This window comes from Rhinatrema bivittatum, chromosome 6 (genome assembly GCF_901001135.1).
Source record: "Rhinatrema bivittatum chromosome 6, aRhiBiv1.1, whole genome shotgun sequence".
NCBI classification, from domain to species: domain Eukaryota; kingdom Metazoa; phylum Chordata; class Amphibia; order Gymnophiona; family Rhinatrematidae; genus Rhinatrema; species Rhinatrema bivittatum.
In genome coordinates, this window is record NC_042620.1 from 208,554,335 (window position 1) to 208,573,456 (window position 19,122).

Here is a 19,122-nt window from a genome sequence, read left to right on the forward strand (position 1 = left end):
GGATATCTTGTTTCTAAAAATCTCTGCGTGAGATATTTGGATTGATATTTGAACTGGGATATATCCGTACATACCCGATGTGCTTGCAAAAATTGACTAACTGGTAGATTCTACTTAAAGGCTCTTGGGTTGTAACTTTGAAATCTTAAAAGATTATTCCTCTCATGGCTTACAATATAAATCTATGAGTATATTGTCACCTCGCTTGTGGATAGTCATATCTAAAAATGAAATTTGTCTCTGCTATATTTATTATAAACTTCAAGTTCTAATCCTGATTGTTAAGCCAGGAATGAAAAGTTAGTAATTTTGTTCAGAGCCCTCCCAAATGAAAAATATATTATCTATGTATCTTATCCATAAAGGAATACATTTATAATCCGAAGAACAATGGGCTGTTTCTTCGAACCCGATGTTCGCCACATCTGGGGCCACTGGGCATCTCATAGCTACCCCCTGTTTCTGGTGAAAAAAATGAGTATAAAAAGAAAAATAGTTTTCACACAAAACTAACTTTACCAATTCAATCAAAAATTGCATGGGTACACATTGTGGATGTGGACAGAAGTCTAATGTAATGCTACATCTTGTGGAATGTTTGTATAGAGAGATTTAACGTCCAAACTAACGGAGTGATTCTTGAGAAAAGACTTGCAGGTCTTTCAATTTCTGTAACGTGTGATGAGTCTTGCAAAAAAGACTTTGATGACTCCACATACATATGTAAAAAATATCCAAAAACACAGCCAGGGATTTCAAAAGAGACCCATTTGCCAACTCGATTGGTCTATATGGGGGATTGATCAATATCTTTTGAATCTTCAGAACTCCATAAAGAACAGGATGTCTAAGTGCAATTATTTTCAAAAAGGATAATTCATTCTGGTTAAGAAGCCTCTTTCAGAGGTCAACTGGGGCAACTCTGTCACTTTCATCTTGTTGTCTTCTGTTGAGTCATTCCTCAGAGGTTCATAAAACCTAATGTTGTTCAATTTACTTTGCATCTCTTGTTTATATACCGATGTCTCTAAAATGATCACCACTCCATACACTCCTTGGAGTGTATAGAGTTTGAGACCAGGTGTGCCACTGTTTCTCTTCCCTGTGATATTGATGTAATGATCTCCAATTGCCTTGTATGTGTGCATCTCGGTCTAAAGTAAACCAGATTCGAAGTTTTATATCTTCCCTATGTCATCTCTCCGCTGTTGTCTGAACTGCTTGAAGATTCATCAGATGATGTACCTGACTTGTCCTTGTTGGCTTTATTTAACCAAGGATAAACCTGTGAAGGTACATAGTCTTCTTGATCATGCCAAAATGTATTCACATTTGTTCTTTTAATATCAATCCTGAATTTTTCCATTGATTGTTTCAACTCTGAAAGGACTGTTCATGCTATTCTATTAATACTGTATGCTTCAATTGTTCCTCATTAGTTAGAATTTCTGCTTGAATTTCATCCATGGTGCACTTTGAATGCTCTGGGTCCGATTCTGTTTCCTGTCAATGGGGCAGTTTAAATAGCTGATGTTTTCAACCAGTGGGGTGACAGTAAGATCTAAAAATTACCAGTACAAAGGAACAGCAGACAAAAGGATTTAAAATGTTTCTAATTTTAAACCAGAAAATCACAGTTGAACACTGTCAGAGTGTTCAATCAGAGAGCACTTTCTCTTCAGGAGATTTCTAAAGAGCAAATGCACCTAAGTTCACACATGCTCAGAACTTAGGATCAGTGTCACTGGTATTAGAAAAATACTTCACTGTGATACATTGGCATTCTGGTTTCCTTGCTGACACATCATGACAAGTCTGTGAGGTCACTCATGGGTCATAGTCAAGGGCTGGTTGCTAGGGAGACTCCCACATGAACTCCCACATCAGCTTCCCTGGAATCTAATGGCTTGATAAATTTTTACTTATCCATGAAAGTCTATGGGAGCTAAATGAACGGGATATGTTTCATTTATGGGAAGTGCCCCATTCATTTTTGGGGCCCCATAAATGAAACAAATGGGGTTCTTTCATTTTGGGTATGCCATTCATTTTAAATGAATACACATCCTTAAAGTCTAATACCCCTGCAGAGACCTGAAGAAAATCTGCCACACACATAACTCCACCATTCACCCAACTTCTCCAGAGGGAAAATGCTGTGGAAACATGGAAGATAGGACATAGGATTCCTGGGAGTGTGGCAGGGTTGCCAGTTTCCTAGAAATATTATCACTGAAACTCTGCCACTCTTCTGGGAACTCTGACCCCTATTTTCCCCCTTCTGCAGCATTTTAAATTATTGAAAGGGCCAGATTCCAAGGGGACCCCCCCCCCCCCTTGGCTGTCTCAATAATTTGACCTGCATTGTGCCCTGGGGAGGGGGAGAGTGCCATGTCATCACTCACCTCAGGAAGCAGATTGCCTTAAGTTGCTCCTGCGTTAGAGCCCGTGGTCCCCAGCTTCTCCCTCCCAGCCATCTAACATACCAGCATCCCACACTTTCTTTGTGGAAGAATGCTGCCATTACATGCACATAAACATGCGTACAGCATGGACCCAGTGGTGGATGCTTTTGGCGCGCATGTGCTCAAGTACGCGCATAATATAAGTGCCGAGGTGGGAAATGGCAGGAGTGGCCTTTGGATGACGTCACACACCTCTGACTGTTTGAACTCATTCAGCCCTGCAGTCCTTGTCTCGGCAACAGGTGTCTTAAGAGATCTACTCCTCAGTGCGTGTTGCTTATCCCTGCATTGTCTGTTTGTGTTCCTATTCACTTATGTTCCTGTGTTCCTGCTTTCTGCTGTGGTACTTTGTTCTGATCTGTCTTCCCTGCCCGGTCCTGGTCATCTGTTGTTCTTTGACCCTGTCCCTGCCCTTTCTCACCCTGTCTCCCTTGGCTTGATTTCCTGGTTGACCTCCACTTGTTCTCTGACCCTCCTGATTGCCTCCTGGACCTGACTCTTGCTTTGGACTTGACCTACGCCAGTCTGCTGCCTGCCCCAAACTTTGGCTTGTCTACTGGATGTCGCTGTCTGTTGCCTGCCCCAACCATCACCTGGACCTGGACCTGGACTCTCGCTCTCTGGCTATTACCCCAGGGACCCTCCTAAGACCTGCCAGCGGTCAGAACCCAAGCGCTCAACCTGCGGAGGAGACAGTTGGTATAGCTGAAGCTCCAGCTAGTCCCACTTGGGGTACATCTGCCAGCTGTTAGTTGTCTGACTATGCCAACCATGCCACAGCCCAAGGGTCCACTTTTATAACACCTTGAGATCAGGGGTTATAAAGGGGCAATCAAGAAGAAAAGAAGATTACAGGAACTGGGGAAATAATCCGTGATCAAGAGAGGGAAGATCTGAATTGTGGGTGTTGGAGGAGGGAAGTGTTCCCTGCTCTGGTCCTGCTCCCCTTTTTATCCCCATCTCCCTGCAAACCTCCTAGTTAACCTCCTATCGAATCTGGCATATTCACATATACACACATAGCACAGACTCCTTTTCTCACACATAGAAATACTGCCCCTCCCCCCCCAATTCCACTCTCTCTCACACATGCTACCCAGCTTATATCTCCAGGCCATCACAAGAGGTGGGCAAGAAGGGTGACCGCCGTGGGTGCCAAACTGGGGAGGGGAGCACCAAGCTGCCCTTTTGAGTCAGTCTGCAAGTATTCAAGCACATTAGCCCAAAAGGAAAGTGATCTACTAAAAGGAACCCTTGCCCTGGACACCATTTTGTCCAGCAACAGCCCTATATATATCCATCACCTGCTGTTGATCTGGTCAACAACAGAAGAGCCACAGAAGTTTCTCATACCACATTCTCCTCCTCTGCTGTCTGAGACCTGACTATTGCTTTTAACCGTGCATCACTATAATGCTCTGCATGATTCAAAGTAGTAGTACAGCCCTGGGCAGCAGAGGAGGAGGGGGTGATCTGAGGTACTGTCTATGAAACCTTCTATGGAAGATTGAAATTCTTCAAGTATATTTGATAATTGTACAAGTCATTATAGGTTGATTGTGCCCAAAATTTTCACAAGTACTCTAAACATGAAATATCGGTGTATTTTGATGAGGAGTGCCTCCACTTACTGTGTATGATAACATAAAGAAAACAGGTGAAGAATGGAGCTAGCAGAAGCAGATGGGCAGCATTCAGTACCATTAAAACATCTTCTACAAACAGGCTGTGAACTGTTCAGCAACGTGTGCTTTCTTAGCATTAAAATGCATAAAGGCATATGACACTCTGGCTCTGCTTGTCATTCTGTCTGAATGCTCTGACTGTGCTTGCCAATGAATCCAATCTGACAAATTCATATGACAATGAAATCAATCAAACTGTGTATTTGTTTTCCACCTTTCCAAATAAAACTGCCCAAAGTGGAGTACAATCGATAAATGAGTTTTGAATGGGTATTAAGCATCACTTATATGTAGAAGCAAGTATTTTAGAAAGTATGCACATTCTTTGCTTCTGAAAAGACTTATGTACTTGGAATCACCAGTTCACTGATACCTCCGCCAGTTAACTCAGACCTTCACCAGTTCACCCTGACCCTCCAGCTCTTCACTTTGAAACTTCCCCACCCAGCTTACCCAAAAACTATAGACAAAAGGCATGTCAATCAGAACATAAAAACATTTTCTATCAAGGTCCATCAAGCCCAGTATCCTATTTCCATCAGTGGCCAATCCAGGTCACAAGTACTTGGCAGGATCCAAAGAGGTAGATAGATTTCATGCTGCTTATCCCAGGGATAAAAAGTGGATTTTTGCAACTCCATCTTTTTCTCCAGGAACTTATCCAAACTTTTTTAAAATGCAGCTACTCTAACAGCTTTCACTACATCCTTTGGCAACAAATTCCAGAGTTTAATTATACGTTGAGTACAAAAAATATTTTTTTTATTAGTTTTAAATGTATCACCTAGTAACTCCATTGGGTGTTCCCTGGTCTTTATACTTTTTGAAAGAGTAAACTGATTAACATTTACTTGTTCCACTCCACTCACTATTTTATAGACATCTATCATATTCCTTCTCAGCCGTCTCTTGTCCAAGCTGAAGAGTCCTAACCTATTTAGCCACAGGGGAATCGTTCCATACCCTTTATCATTTTGGTTGCCCTTCTTTGTACCTTTTCTAATTCTGCTATATCTTTTTTGAAATGACCAGAGCCACACACAATACTTAAGATGAGGTTGCACCATCAAGCGATACAGTGGCATTGTGATATCCTCAGTTTTATTCTCCATTCCTTTCCTAATAATTCCTACCATTCAATTTGGTTTCTTGGCTGCTGCTGCTGCTGCACATTGAGCAGAAGATTTAAACGTATTATCAAGGATAACACCTAGATCCTTTTCCTGAATGGTGACTCCTAATGTGGAACCTTGCATTGTGTAGCTATAATTTGGGTTACATTTTCCTATGTTCATCACTTTGCATTTGTCCACATTACATTTTATTTGCCATTTACATGCCCAGTCTCCCAGTTTTGCAAGGTCCTCTTAGATTTTTCATAATCCTCTTGTGATTTAACAATTTTGAATAATTTTTGACATTGGCAACTTTGATCGCCTGACTTGTTCCCATTTCTAGGTCATTTATAAATAAGTTAAAAAGCAGTAGTGCCAGAGCAGATCCCTATGGCCCTCTACAATTCACCTTGCATGCTTCCTTCCTAGTTACAGTTTAAGGCCCTTTCTCATTCTTCCTCCTCCCTATCCCCCCTAAATTTGGGAATTAATGATCAGCATTCAGGGGATACATAGCCCTGTTCTTACCACTAGGCCACTCTTCTCCATCAGTTCAATTCAAAGTTTGCTCCTTTGTGACAAGTTCATATGTGTCTCTGCCCCCCCCCCCCCCTCTCTTTTTTTTTCCCAGTATAGAAGAGGGTCTGGGGCTTTCAGTGCTTCCCTAACTCTTCTTTTGGCCATTTGAGTTCTTTTTATTAATATAGCTGTGCCTTGGGTTTGAAAAGATTGGAAAACATTACTCTAGCTCTGCTGTTTTCCTTTGTTAGACACACACATTGTGTATGGTACACACACTTCTCAGCCATCACATTTCTTTTCCTGCCATGTGGTGGCCATGCTACTATTGTTGGTACCTTGGATCCTCTGTAGGTACTTTGTGGCGCACCTGTCCCTGTTGTTGGTGTCCTTTGCTCCTCTGTAGGTGCCTCAGGGTCTTCATTATCACTTTTATTGGTTCCCTTTGTCCTTAATTTGGAGACTTGGGGTGCTCTTGCTACATAGGTGGATGCTTTTCACCTCTCATGGTGCTTTGGGGTCTTCATGCCAGTCCTGATGTTGCTTTGATCCTCTAACATGTCTTGGGGTATTTCTTACCATTTTTTGATGCTTTGCTTCCCCTCTCCTGGTGCCTTGGGGTATTCATGCCACATTTATTGTTGCTCTTTATCCCTCTTTTAGAGCAATGGCCATTCTCGTTGCTGCTTTGCTCCTCTCATAGTGCTTTAGGGTGTGGCAGTCTCTGTTTGGGATACTTTGCCCTCTCATAGAAACATAGAAATGACGGCAGAAGAAGACCAAACGGCCCATCCAGTCTGCCCAGCAAGCTACGCACTTTATCCTTTTTTTTTTCCTTTTTCTCTCTCCCACCTGTTACTATTGGCTTCCAGTACCCTCCAGCCCTAATTCCCCTCCACCCCACCACCAATGTAGAGAGCAGCGCCGGATCTGCATCCAAGTGAACATCCAGCTCAATTAGGGGTAGAAACCGCTGCAAACAAGCAGGCCACACCCCTGCCCCATACTCTTACCCACCCCTGGTTTTTTTTTTTTTTGGAGATGGCAGCCCTCCATCCTTCCGCTCCATGAAGGTGAAACACCAACCACTGGCATCCCGCTCCGTGAATGCCTCTGTGGCTACTGCTGCTCCGTGCAGTGTTTTGCTGCCTCCTCTTTATTCACGTCCTCTAGACTTGATGGATCCACAGTGTTTATCCCATGCCCCTTTGAAGTCCTTCACAGTTTTAGACTTCACCACTTCCTCCGGAAGGGCATTCCAGGCATCCACCACCCTTTCCGTGAAGAAATACTTCCTGACATTGGCTCTTAGTCTTCCTCCCTGGAGCCTCAGCTCGTGACCTCTGGTTCTGCTGATTTTTTTCTGACGGAAAAGGTTTGTCGTTTCTTTGGATCATTAAAGTTTTTCAAGTATCTGAAAGTCTGAATCATATCACCCCTGCTCCTCCTTTCCTCCAGGGAGTACATATTTAGATTCTTCAATCTCTCCTTGCATGTCATCCAATGAAGACCCTCCACCTTCCTGGTCGCCCTTCTCTGTACCGCTTCCATCTTGAATTTGTCTCTTTGTAGATACGGTCTCCAGAACTGAACACAGTACTCCAGGTGAGGCCTCACCAAGGACCTGTACAAGGGGATAATCACTTCCCTTTTCTTACTCGATATTCCTCTCTCTATGCAGCCTAGCATTCTTCTGGCTTTTGCTATCGCCTTGTCGCATTGTTTCGCAGACTTCATATCATTAGACACTATCACCGCAAGGTCTCTCTCCTGCTCCATGCAATTCAGCCTTCCCCCCCCCCATCGAATACAGTTCATTCGGATTTCCACTCCCCATATGCATGACTTTGCACTTCTTGGCATTGAATCTCAGCTGCCATATCTTCGACCACTCTTCCAGTTTCCTTAAATCCCGTCTCATTCTCTCCACTCCTTCCGGCGTGTCCACTCTGTTGCAGATCTTAGTGTCATTCGCAAAAAGACAAACCTTACCTTCTATCCCGTCCGCAATGTCGCTCACAAAGATATTGAACAGGACCGGTCCCAACACAGATCCTTGCGGTACACCACTTAAAACCGCTCTCTCTTCAGAGAAAGTTCCATTTACCATCACACATTGTCTTCTGTCCGTCAACCAGTTTGCAATCCAGGTCACCACCTCGGCACTCACTCCTAAGCTTCTCGTTTTATTCACCAGTCTCCTGTGCGGAACCGTATCAAAAGCTTTGCTGAAATCCAAGTAGATGACATCGAGCGCTCTTCCTTGATCCAATTCCTTGGTTACCCAGTCAAAAAAGTCAATCAGATTTGTCTGACAGGATCTTCCCCTGGTGAATCCATGCTGCCTCTGGTCCATCAATTCTCTGGACTGTAGATAGTTCACTATTCTCTCTTTCAACAGTGACTCCATTACTTTTCCCATCACCGAAGTGAAGCCTGTAGCTATGAAGCTCATGAAGCCTGTAGCTATACATGCCAGTTTTTGTGCCACTTTGCACAATCTTGGTGTGCTCTTCTTTTTTCTGATGATGTCTACATGCAAATTTCATTACAGCTGATTGGAAACCCCCAATTTTGGAGCCCCAAGTAAGATACATTAGTTCATTCATTGAATTTAATGGGAAATGAATGAGTAAATCACACACATAAATGACACTTTTTGTTTGAAATGAAGAAAAATAATTATAGGGGCATATATAATAAATTAACACGAACAAACAATTTTACTCCATCTATCCCTAGTGTACACCCATTGAACCTATAATGTTGCTGACATTGTATAATGTTGAATCTGCTGTACAATTGCTAAGCTGGGAATGGCTTACATGTATGCTTGATTTCAATTTTCAGTTCAAAGAAATTATGGAAAGCCTACATCTGCTAACAGTTATTAAAATTGAAGAAGCCGGGGATGAAATGGTGAGCAATGCCATTTCATACGGATTATACAAAGGTAAAAATGATTATTATTACACTAAATTGCTGTTGAGAAAACAGAGGGAAATGCATGTCAAGTGTTTAGTGTCTCAACCAGAGACAGTGATAATTGTTGCAGATATCCAGAGGTTTAACAGGCCCAAACTACTCCAGTCTATCAACTGTTCTGCACTGTAATATTTCCTCCAAGAATATAAATAGCATACATGGTGGAGAGATTCAGATATGGGAGAATTAATCCATTGGGATATCCCTCCAAAAAGTAGGCAAATCCTATATATTGGGAGGAGTAAAGGAGGAAGAAACATAAGAACATAAGAAGTTGCCATACTGGGTCAGACCAAGGGCCCAGCAAGTCCAGCATCTTGTTTCCAACAGTGGCCAATCCAGGTTACAAGTATCTGGCAATTACCCAAACACTAAGAAGATCCCATGCTACTGATGCCAGTAATAGCAGAGGCCATTCCCTAAGTCAACTTGATTAATAGCAGTTAATGGACATTGACATTTTCGGTCTGGGAAAACAAATAAGCATCAGGGTAACTTGCTGATGTGGCTGTTACTACCCTTAACCAGTAAGCCTTAACTTGTGATGTAATTCCAACATTGCTCTCTGCTTCAATGGCAAGAGATAACGGGGAATTGGACTCAGACAGTAACCAACAAGGCCCTGACTTTAAAGGACTGGGAAACTAAGTATGGAGGTAACTTATATGTCACGGCAGATGCCACCCCCTGAAGCTACCATTATAGGGTAGACCTGGATGGCGCGGCTGATGTTACCATTGGCTTGCTGGGCAGACTGGATGGGCCGTTTGGTCCTTTTCTGCCATCATTTCTATGTTTCTATAATGCTATGTATTCTAATTCACCAATATTACTATTCAGATCTTGCAGTCACATACAGACATTTTAAAATATGTTTTTTATTTATAGTTTTATTTCTTTTTGTATTCACAACCTGGTTATTAGCAAATGATACAGACAGTGTAGGTTCATTCACATCTGCCTCAACATCCACTCCAGAGCTGAAGGAGACAAGGCAGCAGTGCAGATCACCCTGGCAAATGGAGAAGGAGGAAGAAGCTGCAGCTGTGGCGGGTCTATGCAGAACGAGCTGCTGCTGTATTCACCTCCCACCTGCCTTCTTTTTCTGCATCTGTGTAGAAAAATTGACGTGGGAGCTATAGCGATCAAACAGAGGTAGCAGTCAATGCAAGCTCTGCCTATGAGTCCATTTCCTACTAGGGCTAGCCAGGACATAACAGTATTTTCCTGCATCTCTGTTTCAGATCCTTCAGGAATAGATTCCTATGGTCCTTGAGCCCTCATCCCAGGGCACTCCTCACTGCCAGGTGCAGCAAGTGTGCAAAGCATTGGATACCCTGAAAGCCCCCATTTTGTATTGCCTTTACCATATTTGCACCGCTATGTCAGAAAGAAACCGGCCAGAAGACTCCTGTCTCTCTGCTCTGGCTGCCATCTCTCCAGCATCTTTCTTATGGCTGATCGAATATTGCATGAGGTATGGCAGCAATGCATCAACTAAGTGTACAGCAAAGCCCACCTGCACCCTGATGCTCTAGCCTCGCTAAAGCTGCTGCCTGCCTCTGCCTCCACCAGATTCCACCAGTGTGCAAGTCAGGGAGAGGAAGGCATGCATAGCGTTCATGCTGGTTCTGATATCGATGGTGAAATGCACAATACTCCCCTCTGCCTTAGCCAGCTGCACCTGCACGCGACTACAGCACTGGTTGTACAGGATGGAGATGAATTGTGGGCTAACACTTGCAGCAGATGCTTAAAGCCCACATTCTCCACTACCTGCAGGGGCTGTTCATCAAAATCAATCATTTCCATGATGCTCTCTATTCCTACTTTAATGCTGCCTGCCTCTTGCCCCGGTACAGTGCTATGGAACACTACACAATTCCATCTATGGTGGGGTACCACTTCGGATGCAGGACTGGGGATTGCTGTCCTTCCACCTGATAGGTGAAAGGGGCCGTGGGATCATCTTGTGGAAAAATGATATTAGAAAGAAAAAAATAGCTGAATATAGAGTTACAGTTTAATGGGACAAGCCCAACATAGGTTTAGCCAAGGGAAGCTTTGCCTCATTAATCTGCTACAGTTTTTTGAAGGTGTGAATAAACATGTGGATAAAGGTGAGCCATTATAAAGTATCTGGACTTTCAGAAAGCATTTGACAAAGTATCTCATGAGAGACTCTTGATGAAATTAATTGCCTGCATGGAAGGCCACAGATTCCCCTGAAACTGCTGGGAGAAGTATTCATTGGCTTGCTTACTAAACCTGAGTCTGCGAATTATTTGTTCCTCAGATAGGTCCAAAAACTAGGCCTACATATCTTCTCCATGGGGTACCATCTCCTCCTCTGTTGTCTCCCTCTGCTGACAGATTCCACACAATTCACACATGTATATCACTCATTACAGCATTTGACACCTTCACCAGTATACTTTCCCCCACCACCTTTAAAGTAGGCACACACACTCTCCAAATGCAAGCACCTTGTGTGAAACCTGTGGTGCACACTCAGACACCCAAACAAAGAAAACAGTCACACCCTCAGGCACACAACATGACAGAAAGACAGACAGACTGACAAACCCAATAAATCAGAGGAAAAGCACACAAACTGCACAAAGAGATAATCATAAACAGGCACAATTATTCAAACCAAAGCTACTGCAAACACTCACAGGCAACTTCTACCAATCTCCTGGAAGAAAAGTCCATAAACCATTATTAAGGTAGACTTGGGGGGAATCCACTGCTTATCCCTGGATTTCCCTGGGATAAGCAGCAATGAATCTATCAATCTTTTGAGATCCTGCCAGACATTTGTGATCTGGATAGACCACTGTTGGAAAAAGGATACTGAGCTTGATGGATCTTTGGTCTGACCCAGTATGGCAAATCTTATGTTCTTATATTCCATTCTCCATTATTAACTACCATGCCAAGCACCAGGTTCTAAAAGACAGATGAGGTTTACATTTTTCAGGTTAAATAGCAGGTGCAAAAGTGTGCACGCATATTTGATGTTCCATGCTCATATTTCATTTCTGAAATACATAAATTTGCACATACTTCCAAGCCGCACCCCTACATGCAGATATGTATGCGCATACCTCTATTCTTATGAAAATTGCATATCGCACACAAAGTTTACTTACATGCATATATGCCAGATGTACACACACAAGCCATATGTAAGTTTTTCAATATTACCCCTTCAAAGTAGACTTATTCACAAAAACCCACTTTGAAAATTCTGTTCCTCAGATAGGTCCAAAAACTAGGCCTACATATCTTCTCCATGTATCTACATATCTTCTCCATGTATCTACAGATTTTAGACTTTGTGGGCTGTTTAAAAAGTTACCCTCAGAGTGGCTGTACAAAAGACAAATGCACTAACAGAAATAATAAGAGCTACCCTACCAATTAAATCCCTGGATTTCAAAATTTCCTTTTTTATACTGTAGCATTCAGCACCAATGACCAGGACAAGGATAACTGGAATGCGCAGCTGAAGCTTCTGCTCGAGTGGAACCAGTTGGAGCTTGCTAGTGATGAGATCTTCACAAATGACCGACGGTGGGAGGTAAAACCATCCAGGATGAGTGGAGTATCAGTATTCAATAGTGCTGACTTGCTATGTTCAATCATGTATTTATTTACTTGCTTGTTTGTCTATTTGCCTACCCATCCACCAACCCATCAGCATCTTCCTGCCTCTTTTGGATTTTCACTTCGGTTACAATCTGCCCTTCTGAGGCTATGGTGCCATGATCCTTCATTCAGAGTTATCACAATTTTGTTTCCCAAAGCCCAACTATTTTAGTCCTCTTACTGAGAAGTATAGAACAAAGTTACACCTCGAACTCAACCCAGGTATGCCCTTAAGCTAATTAGTAGTCGGAGCTGTTGGGCAATTCCTCCCTCCCAGAGCTTATGAACATTGTTCCCATAACATCATTGCCCCGGCCTAGCCTACTACTACTACTTCTCTTTTTTGTAGTGCTACTGGACATACCCAGCACTGTACAAATACTGAGAAGCAAGAGCCATATTTAGAATCCGAAGATAAATCTTGCATATGTTTGTGTTATCGAGCCAACCAATACAAACATTATCCTATAATGAACATGTTAGCGCACCAAGAGTATGTATCTTATGGCAACTACAAAATCAGAAAATTGTCATGAGCATACCTGGGAATATACCTTAGATTGGTGTAGATTAGTTTTGGTCCGTTTAGATTGGTTGGCAAGCTAAGCACAAACTTCCTCTCTTTGTCTCACCCACAAACATTCATTATTTCTCAATCCTACCCTTTTTCTGACACCTGACCCTAGCACTCTCCCTCTTTCGGCCTCCTGGCCCATTCTCATCGGCCCCCAACCCTCCTGCTTGTTCAGCTGCTGCTTTACTATCTTCTCATTTTCTTCCTCCTTCTGACCTGTGAAAGCTGATACCACTTTTTTCTTCTGGAACACAGAAGCTGATGCTTCCATCCCCTTCTGGCCCATGTAAGTGAAATTCAGAGAGTTGCCAGGTATATAAACAGCATATTATTTTCTCTCTTACATCTGCCTGGAGTGGACTAAGATATATGAGCTGAGCTAAAAGAAAATCAAAACATGAGCAAATAAAGTTACACATTCAGAATAGAACATACAAATCTTCGATTAATTACTATCCCAAACAGAGAATAAATATTTTTCCAAAGTTTTTGTGAATATTGTTGCACGCCCAGTCCGCGCTCGGCCCGCACACGGGCCTGCTCACTTTTCCAACTCCACTGCAGGTCCCAGGTTGGCCTCCCCGGCAGCAGCTGTAAGCGACTCCAGGCCTTGGCGTCCCGCGGCGGTGGTCGCTGGGCCTACCTCAGCTCACCAGGCCTCACGGCGGGGCTCGGCGTCCTCCGTGGCATCGGCCCCACCCCTAGGCATGCACGCGCACGGACTGCCCGGTCCCTTATAGGGCCAGGGGCGTGTCCAAGCTTCGTGGCACGTCCTGATTGAACGTACTACAAAAGGAAGTGCCTGCCTGCACTTTCTTGCCTTGGCAATTGGGTCGTCACCGTGTGTGTACTAGTTTGCCTCCGTGCCTCATCGCTCGTTCCAGTCTAGTTCCAACCTTGTTCCAGTCATGTTCCAGCGTCCTCGTGATCCAGCATCTTTTTGTTCCTGCATTCCCCCCAGGTAGTACCTCTTGGACTGACTCTCTGGTACTGACCTTTACCTGCCTCCTTGACCATGCTGATCACCACCCGGATTCTGACCTTTGCCTGCCTCCTTGACCACGCTGATCGCTGTACGGATTTTGACCTTGCCTGTCTCCTTGACCACATCTGACCTCTGGTTCCTGACCCCTGCTTTGGCTGACTACTCTCGGACTGATCCTTGGAACGTGACCTCTGCTTTGGCTGACCACTCACAGACTGATCCTTGGAACTTGACCTCTGCTATCATTGACCACGCCTCCTTGAATCTGGCCCTGCTCCTAGCCTTGTCATCACAGACACTGTACTGGCCTTCCTTGATCCCTCAGGCCTCTAGTCAAGACATCGAACGTGTACCCTTGATCCTGGTGGGCACACCTCTACACTTCCTATCTGGGAGACCCTGCGAGGCCCACCTAAGTCCAAGCGGCCCGGGTCCCCAAGGGCTCCACCCGGGGGGATTGCGGGCTTCCAGTGATGAAGCTCCAGTTAGCCTCTGTCGCCTCCTGTGCTCTGCCACCTGGTGGCAGGTGCTTCCTGGGCTCGACCAGGGAGCCGTCCTACACTGCTCCAGGACAAGGGTCCACCTCCAAGCGCAACAAATATTTGACTTGGATTTATTCAATGTCTGTTTTTATTAGGAATGTGCATTGGTAAGATTTTTGTCTTAGTTTATTTTTCTTTTTTTCTTTGGTTTGGATTTTTCCATTTCATTTTTTATTTTGTTTCCTTTCATGTATTCAAAATAAAAAAAAAACAAAAAACAAATCAAAAAGAAAGTGAAAAGCAAAACTAAAGGATATCCTGGAGAACTGCCCACCCAATTGCACTTTGATTCCAAATACCCTGGACCCTCTCTTAGCCCACCCAGAGAGACCTCCAGTCGCTTTTGCTTTCCTACTATTGTTACTTCAACCAATCGGACCCAATAGAAACAGAAACATGATGGCAGAAAAAGACCTTTTGGCCTATCTAATCTGCCCATCCTCCCAACTAATTTAGCTTACACGTCCATCATTCCCTCCGAGATTCCCTGTATTTATCCCATGCTTTCTTGAATTCAGATACTGTTTATGTTTCCTCCACCTCCACTGAGAGGGTGTTCCACACATCCATTACCCTCTCTGTAAAGAAATATTTCCTAAGATTGCTCCTGAGTCTACCCCTTTCATCTTCATCCTATAACCCCTTGTTCTAAAGCCTCCTTTTCACTGAAATCTAACCTCCTGTGCATGGAAACCTTTGAGATATAGAAGTGTCTTTATCATGTCTCACCTATCTTGCCTTCCTCATAGGGTATACATGTTTAGATATTTAAGTCTATCCCCATATGCTTTAGAACGAAGACTACTGAGCATTTTCATACCTATCTTCTATACTGACTCCAACCAGTTTATATCCTTTTGAAGGTGTGATCTCCAGAATTATACACAGTATTCCAAATGAGGTTTGACTAGAGAACTATTGCTTCTCTTTATCTGCTGACCATTCCTCCCCCTATGCAGAAAAGCAATTTTCTGGCTTTTCTGGTCATTTTATCCACCTGGTTTTCTACCTCAAGATCATCAGATAACAATCATCTACAGATCCTGCTCTTCTTTCCTAATTAAAATAATTTTGCCCCCAATACTAGATCTCTCCCTTGGGTTTTGCAGTCTAAATGCATTAATCTGCATTTTTTAGCATTAAATCTTAGCTGCCAAACCTTAGACCATTCCTCTAGCCTTGCTAGATTCTCCTCGTGTTTTTCACACCCTCCTGGTTATCTACCCTGTTGCAGATCTAGGTATCATTGGCAAGAAGACAAATATTTTCTGACAATCCTTCGGTGATGTTGCTTACAAAATCTTGAAAAGAACCAGTCAATGGACCAATCCCAAAGGCACACCATGCAATGCCCACCTCTTCAGCGTGAACTCCATTTCCCACTACCCTTTTTCACCTCCCACTTTGCTAGTTTCTAACTCAGTCAGCCAATCTAGGTCCCAAACCAAGGGCGCTCAATTTATGTATAAATTATCTATGTGGAACCGTGTAAAAGGCCTTACTAAAATCCAAGTACACAACATCTAGTACTCTCCTTTGATCCAAATCTCTGGTAACTGAATCAAATAAATTAATTAGATTTGTCTGGCAAGATCTATCTCTGGTAAAACCATGCTGCCTTAGATGTTCCAATCCATTTGATTCCAGAGACTGCACTATCCACTGTTTTAGCAGCAATTCCATGAATTTGATCACCACATAGGTCAGACTAAATGGTTTGTAGTTCTCAGCTTCCTCCATACTTCCAGTTTTATAAATAGGAACCAAATCCACCCATCTCAGTCTGCTGAAACTACTTTTAGTTAGCTCTTCAAGAATACACTTTTCTAAAAAATCAATTGAAGTTTACCTCACTTACAATCTTATTTGTGTTCATTTTCTGTCATTCTGCTCCGGGTCCTTCCACAGAAAACACCGAACAGAAATATTTGTTAAGAAATTTTGCTTTTTCCTCATCAGCCTCTACATTTTCTTCTCCTTCTCCTTTGAGTCTTACAATACCACTTTTGTACTTCTTTCTATCACAACCATAGCCAAGAAAGGTTTTGTCCCCTGTGATGGAGTAACCCTATTTTCCCCCTTTAAACCTGTGCAGGACCAGGCATTTAGTCTAGTCCACCTTTAATCCAATAGAGGGAGAGAGCTATATGGGTGGGACCCTGCTGGGCAGGAAGTGCTCTGTAGGTGGAACCCTGCTGGGCAGGAAGAGCTCTGTAGGTGGAACCCTGCTGGGCAGGAAGTGTTCTGTGGGCGGGACCCTGCTGGGCAGGAAGAGCTCTGTAGGCGGGACCCTGCTGGGATGTTAAAGTGCTAAATAACATATAGTGACATATTTATTGTCTCAATCTTTATTAAATCAAGAAATTTACAAACAATCCAATGCTCAAAAACCTCACCGCATCACCCCCAAGGAATATTCATCTAAAAATACCCACCCAATATCACACACTAATCATACACCATTCATACCACTCACATTCTTCATACCTCCAACATGTTTCGCCTTCCCACAGGCTTCTTCAGGAGAACTTTTGAAGAATCTCCTACTGCTCATACACCATCAACATATTTCCACACGGGTTTCATCTATAACATTTAACAAACTAAATCAATATTACTTAATAACTATCATCCCCACCAAACCCTTAAATTTTACCTTTAAATAATCATCTCATTTTATTTACCTGTACGTCCCAAGAATTTTTTTAGACGTACATGCAGGTATATTCCCCGACTCTCACTTTTCGGCGTCTCTCAAGTAAAGTTTCATGAAACGCCCACTCTTATACATTATTGAACTCTCCCTTTATAAGTTAAATCAAAGACAACAAAACTAAAAACTAAAAATCAAATAAAAAAAAGACCTCCTCCAAAAACAGGAAAACTCATCCCCCCTTATTTTTAATCAAAAATTATAACAAGAATGCCACCATCGAGTGAATCAAGGGAAGTGAACGTGGCGTTTTTTGTGAAAAATTGGAAAGGTAAGTTTTCCTTCTCTTTAGCACATATGTTATAATTTTTGGGTACTTGCCAGGTATTTGTAGCCTAGATTGGCCACTGTTGGAAACAGGATGCTGGGCTTGATGGACCTTGGTCTGACCCAGTATAGCAATTTCTTATGTTCTTATGAGTGCTTTCCATAGTGGGTCCAAAAGTGGAATTCTCTGCTGAGGCATTGTGTATTATACCAGACAGAAAGAGATTCAAACAGGAATTAAAAATATGGCTATTCAGGAATGCTTATAATTTAGCTTAGAGATATCAGAATATACAGAACCACAAAAACAAGAAGGACAAATAATTAATTGCACCTTGAAGAATAAATCAAACGATAGAATGCAAGATCCTCAAAACAACTCACTGACAAAGACTTTCATTATCCAAAGTCACTGCTTATGTACTAGATCAATGTTAATATGTTCTAGAAAATTGGATTTGATAGATTTGATAGTTAAATGCCTGCCTTTGCACACCACCCCAGTAACCAATCTATAGTTGTTTGTTAAGTGTGTTATAATTATGAATGTCATACTGTAAACCGTTGTGATCTATAAATGGAACGCTGGTATATAAAATGTCTAAATAAATAAATAAATAAAATCCACAACAGAGTGACTGGAAATGAGTTCCCAGGTATGGAGAGCAGATTTTTAAATCCTTATTAGTTTTAAATATTGGATGTAATTTGATGATTCTGCTCTTTTGAAATATTTATTTTGGGGAGGGGGAATTGAACATTTTTTAATTGGGTTTTTTATTCATCAGATTTTTTAAAATTGTTTTGGTGTTTTGGTAAATTTTTATATTCTTTTCATTAACTGGTTTGAAATACTCTTTTTATGAATATGACTTTACTATTATGATTAATATTTTATATTTCTTGATTTTATTTAATGTTTTATGAAGAATGGTATTGTTTCTATTTTTCCATTGTTGCTCTGCATGTAGAGGCTGGCTTGTTGTGGGTTTCAGTTCAGTTCTTCTCAGCAAGTTTCTATTTATACTTTCTGATCTCCTTATTCTGTATTTGATTAGGGTCTTACTGTGTCCTGCATATGTGACTGAGGTGAGGTATTTTGCTAGCATGTAATTTCTGTGTAAGGATCTATAGCAGCCTGATTTCCTAATAAGAGTTTATATTGGTGTTCTAGGGCCTGGTGTAATATGTGCAGTGTTGCCTTTTCATAGATAAGGTACTTCATACTCCGATGGGCCTTCCTAGGTGAGCGCACGCGTCACAGGCCCCACCTTTGAAGTCTCTTCGGCGGGAACCTCGGAGGCGTTCCTGTTTGATGATGTCATCAGACTCCCATATTTAAGCTCCACCTTCGCCCTCAGCTAGCCAACTTGGCAACAAGTTCCGTTCAAGTTCTCAACTCCTGCCTGGTGTTCTTGAGACGTTGCTATGTGCCTTGCTCCTGGACCCTGTCTGGCACCTACCCCTTGGAGGTCAGTGTGCGCTCCTTTGGGGACTCGCTCCTCTGGCCTTCCCCGTTTCTCGGGCTGGCTCTGCGCCTCCTGGGTCCTGCTTTGCAATGGCTCCTGCTACTTGGGTCTCCTTTGGAACACTCCGGCAACCTGTGAGTTCCTTGACT

The 19,122-nt window shown here is 42.7% G+C and overlaps 1 protein-coding gene across 1 annotated transcript in view; it reads left to right on the forward strand.

The window, feature by feature from the left end:
- Positions 1-19,122, forward strand: part of TRPM8 (transient receptor potential cation channel subfamily M member 8) — a 249,858-nt gene that overhangs the window by 122,242 nt on the left and 108,494 nt on the right. Inside the window, exons 9-10 of the mRNA XM_029607928.1 lie at positions 8,635-8,737; positions 12,237-12,355. Of these exons, the coding sequence (XP_029463788.1) occupies positions 8,635-8,737; positions 12,237-12,355 (222 nt within the window). The remainder of the gene's footprint in view (positions 1-8,634; positions 8,738-12,236; positions 12,356-19,122) is intronic.